Here is a 12,684-nt window from a genome sequence, read left to right as displayed (position 1 = left end):
TGGGTTCCCCTCCTCTTCCCCTGTCATACATCATCCAGTTTTATCTCAATATTTCACAGTGTTTATCCATCACTCACTGATGTCAGTACATTTCTTTCCCCCTCCTGAGCACCATCCAATCCCACATGGTATCCTGCTCCATCCTTTTACATCTATATAGCCACAATATGGTGAATGGCAATGGTACCTTTTACCACTATTAGTTATTCTGTAACTATTTGGATCAGCTCAGAAAAATACAAAAATATCCCCATCCCTAGCTGAAACCTAGTCCCACATCCTTTTCTTAATGCTGCCTAAGCCATGGATCCCCTTCCCTCCCCCCTTCCACCCTGCACAGACACACCACAATGGCCATAAAATTCCCTACTCTGGACACCATCCCTCCTTTAATGATGATCAAATCTCCAGAAAACGTGCATCCCTGAGCCTCTTCTGCTCAATACTGGTGCTGTGCAATCCCAACTATCTAACCCACATCTGCCAAATTGAAACTTTTGCCCTTCAATGCATGGGCACAAAAATCATCACCTCCAAAAATTATCACATTTACTGACATCCTACTCCTACTCCTACCTCAGGCTTCCACTACCCATCAAAGACTAACCTACCCCTGTGAACTATTTTATCAATCTCATATAGAACCTAAAAAAGGTCTCACTGACCATCTGCCGCATCCCTCATAAGCCCTCCCAACATACCACAAAACCCAGCACCTAAAATGCTATTGTCAACCTACCCACCAAAAACCTAAACACTATGGAGGGTTCCGTCCTATACAAAGGCCTCATCTTCAGCCCTACACTTAAATTCAGTCATGCTGGATTCATCAAAACTCTACTCTCCTTCTTCCAATCCTTATAATGAAAACACTTCTTTGTTACCAAACACTACAACCAAAGCCTATCTAATCCGAATATTGAAGCCTCCTTTCCCCAGTTGATACCACCATTCAACCACGACCCTCCCCCCTCAGCCCCTAACCATGCCCTGGTTACCTTCCAGGAATTGTGGTGCTCCATGTTTTAGTGAGCAGCGTCTTCCTTATTTCCTGCTTAAGCAACATCAGGTGGGCCATAATAGTATATGATTTAATTATGTAATTTTCTTTATATGATGTGTGTACTGAAATGTTGTTATTTTTCTGTTTCATGTTGTATGGAGGACATCATGACAGGTGGTTTATCAGAGGTAAACAGACACAGTAAATCAGCAGTGCAGATCATTAACCACAAGAGCACTGACAGTCCACAATGGTGAGAACATCAGGTCATTGTTGTCAGCAGCATCTCTATATATCGTTAAAAAATTGATGTTTGAAATGAATACATGAAAATGTATCAGTTCTACTGTGTGTTGTTAACATTTTCTAAATAAAAAGACAGTTAATGAAATGTGTGTTAACTATATCTATGCATTGGTGTAGCAACTGTACCACTGAACTATATTGAAGTTACTGGATTTGGACTTATTGCAAGATAACATCTGAAAGCAATGCTTTTTGGGAAGCTAACAGCTTCAACTTAAATCTTCTACTGATTATTGAAATCAATTTTGAAATTATTCAGGAGTCAGTTATATCCACAGGTATGATGCATGTCAAAAGGCACTGTACCGAGTTTTTCTGATTTGTGAAGAAGTCTGAATTTGATTTGGGAAAGTTAAATTACTGAAAACATAAACTTCTTTTTATGAATTGTGGTTTATTTGTCTCATAATGTACATACTCTAAATCATTTGATTCAGGTACCGGAGACACATCAAATTATGGTAAATTTCAACATGAACAAAGAACAGCTGATGTTAACAAACAGTATCATAATAATAATGCAATTCTGTTATATGCACATTCAATAAAATCTGACACTTAATTACCTCTTGCTCAAAGTATCATTTCATCCTCTATGAATTCTTCTGTTGAATAGTAACATTTCTCCTACAGAATCTGCTGTAAACTCATTTTTAAAATTTTTGGCTTCATATTAAATACGTTTTTGTCTATGAAATTGTTATGTATTGTCACCCCCATAAAGTGACAAACTTTGAACAACGTAGCAAAGCAGCTTCACTCTATAGCTTGAGTGAAAATTTGATCCTGGTGGTTATTCAAAATATGGCAATATGGCTACATAAACTTTTCATCCTGCAACAGAATCTGTGAAGCTTACTTATTGACATTGTCAGAACAGAGATGTGTTTGACAGTAAATGAACATAGGAAATACCCTGCAGAGTGGCCACACGTTTTGAGGCGTCATGTCACCTCCCGCCGGACGTTCGAGTCCTCCCTCGGGCATGTGTGTGTGTGTGTGTGTGTGTGTGTGTGTGTGTGTGTGTGTGTGTGTGTGTGTGTGTGTGTGTGTGTGTGTGTGTGTGTGTGTTTTGTTCTTAGCATACGTTAGTTTAAGTAGTGTGTAAGTGTAGGTACCGATGACTTAAGAAGTTTGGTCCCTTAGGAATTCACACAGAGTCTCTTCAGTGACAAGAATTCCCATGCTCAATATGTTGAAAGTCTCACTAAAGCTCTCACAGACCTAGTCCATAAACAGATTTACTGTGGCTCCCATAATCCTCCCACTATTTCAAAGCACCAAGCACAAAGGAGCACCCTCCTCTCATCACGCAACATTATCCTAGATAGGAGCAATTCAACCATGTCCTTCACCAAGGCTTCCACCACCTATCATTGAGTTTGAAAATGAGGGAATTCCTACCCACAACCATTACAATCATTTCTGCCCCTCCTAAAATGGTATTCTGCCACCCACCCAATGTATACAATATTCTGGTCCATTCTGATGCCGCTTACACTCAAGTTTTCAAGCCTTTGCCACATGGGTCATATCTCTGTCGAAGACACAGGTGTAAGACCTGCCAAATTCACCATCCAGCACATCCTATTCCAGTCCCATCACAGGCTTATCCTCCTCCATCAGAGGCAATGCCACAGATCATGCAGGCTTCTAAAGGTCTTGCATTTGTCTTCTAGCCATACCTGGACAGTCATTTTGCATATCTCTCAGACTCATTCATTAGACATCAACACACTGACTTAAATTGGTACCGAGCGAGGTGGTGCAGTGGTTAGCACACTGGACTCGCATTCGGGAGGACTACGGTTCAATCCCGTCTCTGGCCATCCTGATTTAGGTTTTCCGTGATTTCCCTAAATCGTTTCAGGCAAATGCCGGGATGGTTCCTTTGAAAGGGCACGGCCGATTTCCTTCCCAATCCTTCCCTAACCCGAGCTAGCACTCCGTCTCTAATGACCTCGTTGTCGACAGGACGTTAAACACTACCCACCACCACTTAAATTGGTATCACTTGATTATCTAACCAAATTAATTTTAATTAGTCGATACAAACTTCAGTTGCTAGATTTTTGCTTGAAATGTAAAAAAATTAATCAGTAACTGAGAAACAAGGGATTTTTTCACATGTGCGTTAATATAGTTAGTTGTTTTTTAAGGACTACATTGTGCTAATGCTGCATAATCTTTATTAGTTTCTAAATCCCATTACTTTGCAGAGAAATACATTTGTGGAAGAGGCAGATGACCATTCAGATTTGGCACAACAATAAAATATGGAATCACACAACTGTTTATTAACCATTAAGAATTTCAAAATTTCACCATCAGACTGAAACTGTGGAATAAAGTGTACAAAGAAATTAACACTAACAAAAATATACATACTAACCCAAGTATGCATCTTAGTCATCCGTATAGAGAATTTACAATTGATATCATATGTACATTTAAATCAAACTTTAGTAAAAATATTACAAACGTAAGTACACAGAATGCATATAATACCAAACTCATCTCGTATAAGCATATTTGACAGTGCTGTTGCCTATTTGAAGAGAACCAGTGCCAAAAAGACAGTGGTGATTAAGCTATCTAAGAAGTAAATGGAGGCTGGTAGGTGGTGCTAGCAATGCTCACAGAAATGAAGTCAAAGAGTTACTTTAAGAAGGACTACAGATTATGATAAACTGCATGGCAGAACATCATGAAAGCCTGACAGAGATACAATTTATGTTACTTTTATGCAGAAGAAACTCATACACTGATAATAAGTAAAATTTATATAGCATGAAATTATACTGTTAGGTAACGTCATGAACAATGTAACAAAAAGAGTCATTATTCAATAATCAAAGCAGAAGACATGTTTGCAACCATCAACTGATGTAGTACAATATAAATATTAAACCAATAAAGACCACAAATAAAATAGGTTTTGAAAGAATAAGTTTACAACCATCAAAAACTAAAATCTTACACCAGGAAATAAAGTCATATTACAGTATCTGAACGTATAATAAAAGACATACAACAGAATAATGTAGCGAAGCCTAAATGAGTGACATCAATGTGAAATAAAAAATAAGATAATATTGCAATTAAATGGGTTTTTTAAATAAAAAAAATAAAAAAATTAATGGCATAGTGTTAGAACATAACAAAAGTCCAGCCCAGCTGTTATCAGTTTACTACCATAACAAACTACAATGTTACAAGTGTATGACCAACTGCAGCCACATTAAAATAGTCGAATATGTAATGAATGACATACAATAGAAGCATTTGGGAAAGCATAGATGAGTGGCAACAACCTGAAATAAAATAGAAATTAATATTATTTTTTTTTTTTTTTTTTATTTTGTATTACAGAATGTATACACGGACAAGGAAAAAAAAATTCCCGGATTTCCCGTTTAAAAATACACTTTCTCCCAGATGAAAATACACTTTTTACATGTTAAGTGACAGCATACTTTCTCTCAGAATTGTAAAACTTATCAATTCTTTGAAGGGTTAAGGTTTTACGCATCGGCTTGAACTTCCCAGCACATTAGTAAACCACCGCGAGTGAAAAAATAGAAAGATATTTGATGTGCAGCAACAAGTATGATGTACGGCAACAAGTATGCTGTATATTTTCATATTACAAAAGTACTGATGCGAATTCCACCAAACACAGCACGTTTGTTTCCGAAACGAGACAGCGATGTGTGTTTGTAAGTAGCTCATGTCACATGATCTCGTCAGCCAATGAAAGCAGAAATTTAGTGCATAAAAGATGTGATGTAGTCAGTCAACAGCAAAATCACTGTTAAGTACCGTGAACACACAAGTAGGAAAATTTAATGGTGTAATAAATATACAAGTGTGGCCACGAGAAAATCTAGGCTTTCGCATATAATACTGGTCTCAAAGATCAATAAGCCACCACAAACGCTAAGCTTCCACATATAAATTGTTCTTTTTGTTGCGTGTGTTACACTTTAATATACATCACAGAAATGTGCCACAAAATTTTAAATAAAGTTTTAAATGAGAGTCAAGCACTCTGTGATTTAAGAAATTCACTACACATTCTCATAAGCAACATAATTCAACTTGTGTAAAAGGAAATTTACAGTGAAAGTGATGCTTTTAAAACCACCATTTGCAATATTTTCCTGCAAGCAGGTTCGTTTTAGCAGTTGCCATTGACCACCAGGAAACTGTCGTTACTGTGCATGTGCAGCTACGATGATGTAGGAAGCCTGTATGTTTGTACGTTTGAAGCATTAAGAGATCTTACATTATGTCATTAAGGAAACAGGACATCACATGATGCCCCAAGAGCATCGGAATTTTGTAAACCATACTAAAATACATAATTCCGCTTAAAGTGCACATTCATATGTCTAGATTCACAATGAAGTAGGCGCCAACCTGATATTAAGCTTTCCAGTGTGGCTTTTGGGATGTAAAAGTACTGCATTATCTCATGTTTGGTGATTATTATGGCATAATACTTCACATGCCAGAAGATGAAAATGACTGTTTGAAATCCAGCAATAAATTTGAAACTATCCAATAGTCTGGAATGACACACTTCATTTAAAATAAACTGACTGCCTCAGTGGAAAAGATTAGTGACAGCCAAATTTCTTTAGCAAACCGACGAAAATAACTTCATCATTATGCAAGGCAATTAATGCTTGACTGTCAAATCCCTGGAAATAAAATAAAACATAAAAACCAAAACTAATAATGTATTTTAGCCTTCCATAAATATTTGAATGTATTTTAATCCAACTGATGGCTCCCGGCCACATAAACCCATTTTGTTTTCATTTGACGTGAGAGCTGTAAATGAAGCGGAAACAGCCGAATCCTATATGTAATACTGTGTGCCAGAAACATTTATCCAGGTAGCATCTAACTGTTTGTTACAACCAATACAGCCAACAGCCACACTTCAATTAGCCAGAAGCAGGAGAATGCACTATACATAGGCCACTCAACTGCACAGCTACAAGAGTCCACTGGTCTCTTCTCTAAAGAAAGTTAATGTAAACAGTTGTGACATCACGCTCATCACAAGTAGTTTGTTGCTATGAAGTATTACGTAGTCTTTCATCCTAATGCATTTAACACATTTGCTATTTGTAGACGCTTGTGTGTGCAGTGTGTTCTGTTGTAAATGGCACAATTCCTTCGCAACTTTGAAGATTTAGTTTATTTCCTTTCTCTCTTTTTTATTGCTGCAGTATAATTCTGCAGAGTGGGATATAGGAATATTTGTTGTTGGACTATCAGTTCTTAGCAGTCAAAATTCCAAAAATTTAACTGAAAACTACAACACTGAAAAAATTCTCAGAATTCTGAAAAATTCCCGTGTTTTTCCCAGTTTTCTCTCAGATGAAAAAATTCCCGGGTTTTTCCTGGATTTCCTGGTTGTCCCAGGGCATATACACCCTGTATTAAAAAGCATAATGGTATAATATTGGACAGTATGAAAGCAAAAAATATCTTTGCATATTGTAGTTGATGATGCAGAATCAGGATCATTAGATGCCAAAAGTTGGTGCCTAGGCATGCATGATATTGAAACAGTGGTCATACTACTTATACATGTAGTTATACATAATGTAATGCAAACATATATAACAGTATGGAAACAAAGAATTATATGTAACAAAAATAAGTTCTTTGAAATGGTAGCAAACCCCAAACATTCAACTTTCATAACACTAACCACAGTATAATGTACAAGTAATGTAACTGTATTCAAAACAGGAAGTTAAATTTACTGCTCCAAAAATGTGAAACCTACAGAACAGAAGAATGCACATATTGTAACAAAACTGTAAAATAAGTCCAATTACAAGTATGAATTACTAATATTAGTGAAATGCAAAGCACCAATGCAATAAACAGTATCTGTAATGTGATTCTTGAGTTTCTCCTGGCGTATTTGATAATCAAAATATCCACAGGTGTATCGTATTTACTCGAATCGAAGCCGCACTTTTTTATCCGCTTTTTGTACTCCAAAAAAAAACGCCTGCGGCTTAGAATCGAGTGCAGAGTAAGCGGAAGTTCTGAAAAATGTTAGTAGGTGGCGCCACAACTAACTTCTGCCGTCGAATATACGTAGCGCTACACAGGCATGCTTGTGCAGACTCAAAGATAAATACTGGTGCCGAAACCTTTGCGCCAATAAATAAATTAAAAGAAAAGGTAGAAGAATGTAAACATTATGCCATGTATTCTTTCGTATTTGCTGCTATCTCATTTAAATCCTGTCTGCCTAATAAACTAGGAAACTAGAGTGAGACACCAGCAAGCGCGGAAAAATATATGTATCATGTCATTATTATATTTGTATTATTCTTATGCTGGATAGTGATACAGTCAGAAATGAAGCACGGCAACTGACTAGATTTTTAAATCTAAGATGACTAATTTCTAAGCAGAATGTTATGTACTAAACAAGCGTCTGGAAGGATTTTCAAACTGAGAAAAATTTTCGCTAAACTCTTGTTCAGAACATCTATCATATGCAGTCTATTATTTGGTTCTTGTTGATCATTATCAAAGAAAGCAGCAGTGTAAGTAATAACAAATAACAGTCTCTTGTCATTCTTTCGCTTATGTGACAATTCCTCTCTTCTTTTTATTGTAAGTGGCGGTAGCGCGCACAAAAGCAAGCCATGCCTCGAGCGGTGACAGGTCGTAATCACTCATTATCAGAATCTGACAAACAATGCATGACACAGTACAATAATGCATTTTCAGCTTAGAGTGACGTAAACACCTATAACAAAGAGAACGGCACTGATCTGATTAAAGCAAAATAAGCGATCGATTCAAACCAGACAAAACATTTGAAAAAGGAAGTGTACCCTTATAAATACGGACTGAGCGCCTGACACATACCAATGGCTACTTGATAAAGCTTAAATGTTGAGCTTACGACTCGAACCAAACTACTGTAGCTGTATATTCATCCATTCAACCTAAATTGTGTCTCATGTTACAATGGACCAACTTTGTTTCAATTTGGAGGTGCGGTCCAAAACTTTGCTCTCCCCCTTGAATTTCGAGTCTCAGATTTCATGTGCGGCTTAGATTCGGGAAAATTTTTTTCCCTTGCTTTCGAGTCTCATTTTTCAGGTGCGGCTTAGATTCGAGTGCGGCTTAGATTCGAGTAAATACGGTACTGCCGGTCTACAGTGTGCAATGGGCACAATATTTCGGTGACCATACATGTCGCCATCATCAGGTGAACTGACGGACTTAGCTACAGTGAACGTGCCGGCACGGAGATCCGTATGCTATGGCTGCTCAGGGGGAACTGGGTTCGGTCGCGGCGGTGGCCGATTTAAATACCCTCCGCCCGCGACGCGCTCTCCCCGCCGTCCGTGTCCCGCGCCACAGTCGCGCAGTGTAACAGTTTGCGACGGCATCTGAGATGACGTCGGTGTGATGGCTCTGTCCGCCGTGGTTGTCACAAGCATACGTTTCCTCGATTTACTCTTGATTAACCCAATCACTGGTTCCCAAGCCTTGCTAAGATTATAGCCACAGTCACGGTTTATGAGGTCGTCATTGGTGCGAATTTTGATGGCCCCCCTAACAACGCTGTCCCAGTATCTCGACGTCTGTACCAGGACCCTCGTGCGTTCATACTCCATATCGTGATTTTCCGACAAACAATGTTCAGCGACTGCCGACTTGCTCGGATACATCAGTCGAGTGTGCCTCTGGTGTTCACGGCATCGATCCTCGACGGTACGCATCATCTGACCAATATACGACTTGCCACACTGACACAGTTGAGAACTGTATTTCGGAAAAAAATGGGTACTTAGTGGCAGATTCAATGTGCTCTCCGCCCAACCACTACAGCACAACCTGTGGAGATGGACGAAATCACGAGGGAGGAGGTAGGCACTGCGTTTATTCCATATACAGGTGCACTCTCAGGGAAAATCGCCCGCATTTTGAAGAAACACCACGTCGGAACTGTGTTTTGTCCTCCGAATAAAACTCGTGCACTGGTGGGGAGTGCCAAAGATGACCTCGGTTTGAGGAAGGCCAGTGTGTACCAGATTCCGTGTCAGTGTGGCAAGTCGTATTATTGGTCAGACGATGCATACCGTCGAGGATCGATGCCGTGAACATCAGAGGCACACTCGACTGATGTATCCGAGCAAGTCGGCGGTCACTGAACATTGTTTGTCGGAAAATCACGCTATGGAGTATGAACGCACGAGGGTCCTGGTACAGACGTCGAGATACTGGGACAGCGTTGTTAGGGAGGACATCAAAATTCGCACCAATGACGACCTCATAAACCGTGACTGTGGCTATAATCTTAGCAAGGCTTGGGAACCAGAGATTGGGTTAATCAAGAGTAAATCGAGCAAACGTATAGTTGTGACGACCACGGTGGACAGAGCCATCACACCGACGTCACCTCAGACGCCGTCGCAATCTGTTCCACCGTGCGACCGTGGCGCGGACGGCGGACTGAGCGCGCCGCGGGCGGAGGGTATTTAAAACGGCCGCCGCCGCGACCGAACCCAGTTCCTCCTGAGCTGCCATAGCGTACGGATCTCCATGCCGGCAGGTTCACTGTAGCTAAGTCCGTCAGTTCACCTGATGATGGCGACATGTATGATCGCCAAAATATTGTGCCCGTTGGACACTGTAGACCGGCAGTACACCCGTGGATATTTTGAGCATCTGTAATTAATGTATCTAAACAGTGAGGCAGGTACATTTTGGTGGTGGCCTGCAGAAACAGTGGCTCCATCCCTTGGGGCGATGTGAAGCTACAGAGGAAGACTGATTAGATACTCACCTCAGAAAAGCCCATGAAAATGGTGCACCATCTCAAGAGTGGAAGATAGCTAACAGACATTGTGGTAAAGGTTGCATCATACACATCTCTTGAAGACTTGATGCTTATGGCTAATTTATGCACCTTAGAACAACTGGGTCAAGTTGAGTTTCTGATTATGAGTATACTAAATTTAACTTCTTGTTTTGAATATAGTTACATTACATGTACATTACACTGTACCTTACCAAATGTTCCACATCCACGAGGACCTCCTCAGGACGGATCTATGGAACGAAAAACTAATCTAATCTAATCTAACATTTAGGGTTCACTACCATTTCAAAGAGGTTATTTTTGTTACATAAAATTTAATCATAAAGAATGAAATGTAATAGTATTTGTCTGACGTAAATTTACTCTTTGACTTCATGTCTACAGCCAATGCTAGTGCCACCTACTGACCTTTGTTTACTTCTTAGATAGCTTAATGGCCACTATCTACCTGGCACTGGTTCTCTTCAAATAGACAGCTGCACCATCAAATATGCTTATATGAGATGAGCTCTGTATTATATTCAGTCAATGTGCTCACTTTTGTGAGATTTTTACTAAAGTTTGATTTAAATGTAAGTACAATATCAACTGAAAATTCTGCATATGGATCACTAATATGCATACATAAGTTAGTTATGTACATAATTGTTATTTTTAATTTCTTTGTACACTTTATACCACAGTTCCAGTCTGCTGATGAAATTTTGAAATGCGAAATGCTTAATAAGGAATTGTATGATCAAGATCTTTCCATATTTCAAAGTATCTAAATAAATTTATTTTACACACAACAGCATGAAAAAAGTAAGGGAATGGCTGCAAAATAATGTAACCACTCTTTTTTTTCTCCCTGTCTCCTTTGTTTAAGTTGTTTTTCCCATGAATGTACTACAATATTAACTTACCATGAAATTTAATCATAAATAATAAAATGTAATAGTCTTCATTAAATACAGAATAAGTAAAACTATTGTTAACGTTAGCCACTATTCAAAATAACATTTAAATGCAGAAAATGACAGGAACTTTAACCAAGTACCAATCACCAGCTCTACAACCATGCAAGTGGCTGTGTGTGTGTGTGTGTGTGTGTGTGTGTGTGTGTTTGTGGGTGAAGGTGTGCATGTCCATATGAGAGAGAGAGAGAGACAGAGAGAAGCAGGAAAAGAGCAGGGGCAGAGGGAGAGGGGGGGAGGGAGGGGGGGGTGATGAGAGGGACGGATTCAATTGGCATAGAGAGAAAGAAGGTAAGAGGTGACTGATGTTTTGCAAATTTCACACACTGTAGGTATGCAAAACATAGCTTATTCTCCTACCTGATAACACGTGTTGTCTGTACATTTGGCTCTTTTCGATGAGGACGGTTTGCAGAGTCCATTAATCCACTCAAAACCACACGACGAAATACTCCACCATGGGCTTCCTTAATATAAGTCATAAGTTGCCGCACATCTCCATACAATGCCTGAAAATGTGAATAAAAGAAAAACACCAGTTCATGTGAACTGATTTTCAAATAACATAACGTTGTACCAGCACTAGGTATACTCAGGTAATGAGGGCGATAGTATGCTCAAATTTTTAAGTGCTTACATAATAATTTTCAAACAGTTACCAAACTAGGCACTGCACATAATTTTTCTTCTAGTGATGCTAGTATTACTATCTTGTACCTGTATTATCATATATGCAACAGTCTATGTCAAAAAATTGGTGCCCCCATTTGTATATGACAAACATTGAATGGAAAGTGGTTTAGTTAATAAATTTCTGTTTCTGCTGTCACTGAAATATGATACAAAACATTTTAATTATCCTGCTCATCCCTTACGGTAAGTCTCCCCTTACGAGGGTTCTGGATGACTTTTTCGAGATGTATCCCTTCTCCTAAACCTCTTCAGTCCTTTTCCTTCACCCATCTTCCTTCACCTTCAACTCTTCTGCTGGAGGAAGGAGCCACTGGCTCTGAAAGCTTGCACAAGTTAAACATTTGTGTGTGTGTGTGTGTGTGGGGGGGGGGGGGGTTTCTATCACCACCACTTGGTGAGTGGATTTTCTTATATATCCAATTACATGTATGTTTGTAGCTTCAGAAATCTTCATTTTTCAGTGGTTTTGTCCTAGTCACAGTATTCAGCCGTTGTGTAACTACTACTTCTGTCACAATTTTTTTTTTTACTATTGGAGGTCATAAGGAAATAAATCAAAAACAAGTGTCTCAAAAATCTCTTATGAAATATATGAGAGTAACAGTATACCCAAAACTAACTGAAGCTTCTTTCAGTTCATAGATAATACATACTCATCTGCAACTGAATCTGAGGTAACTGCTCTGTTGGAGAGAGAGCATTCCTATCACTATGGCAGTTAATAGTTTGGTATAGCACAACTTGGATGTCATCAGCATTTGTTGCAGTGGACATCATCATCATCATCAACATCAGTTTTCTGCTCCAGTTGCCCTGGTGTGGCTTACTGGTGTTCTCCAGTTGTG

At 39.0% G+C, this 12,684-nt stretch overlaps 1 protein-coding gene across 1 annotated transcript in view; it reads right to left on the bottom strand.

Annotated features, from left to right (window-relative positions):
- LOC126194994 (protein unc-80 homolog) overlaps nucleotides 1-12,684 on the bottom strand; it is a 1,036,886-nt gene that overhangs the window by 513,104 nt on the left and 511,098 nt on the right. Inside the window, exon 22 of the mRNA XM_049933411.1 lies at nucleotides 11,507-11,655. Coding sequence (XP_049789368.1) covers nucleotides 11,507-11,655 — 149 coding nt within the window. The remainder of the gene's footprint in view (nucleotides 1-11,506; nucleotides 11,656-12,684) is intronic.

Source organism: Schistocerca nitens, chromosome 7 (assembly GCF_023898315.1).
Source record: "Schistocerca nitens isolate TAMUIC-IGC-003100 chromosome 7, iqSchNite1.1, whole genome shotgun sequence".
NCBI lineage: Eukaryota > Metazoa > Arthropoda > Insecta > Orthoptera > Acrididae > Schistocerca > Schistocerca nitens.
Note: the sequence above shows the minus strand (reverse complement) of the source record. Positions and strands in the feature narration are given on the sequence as shown.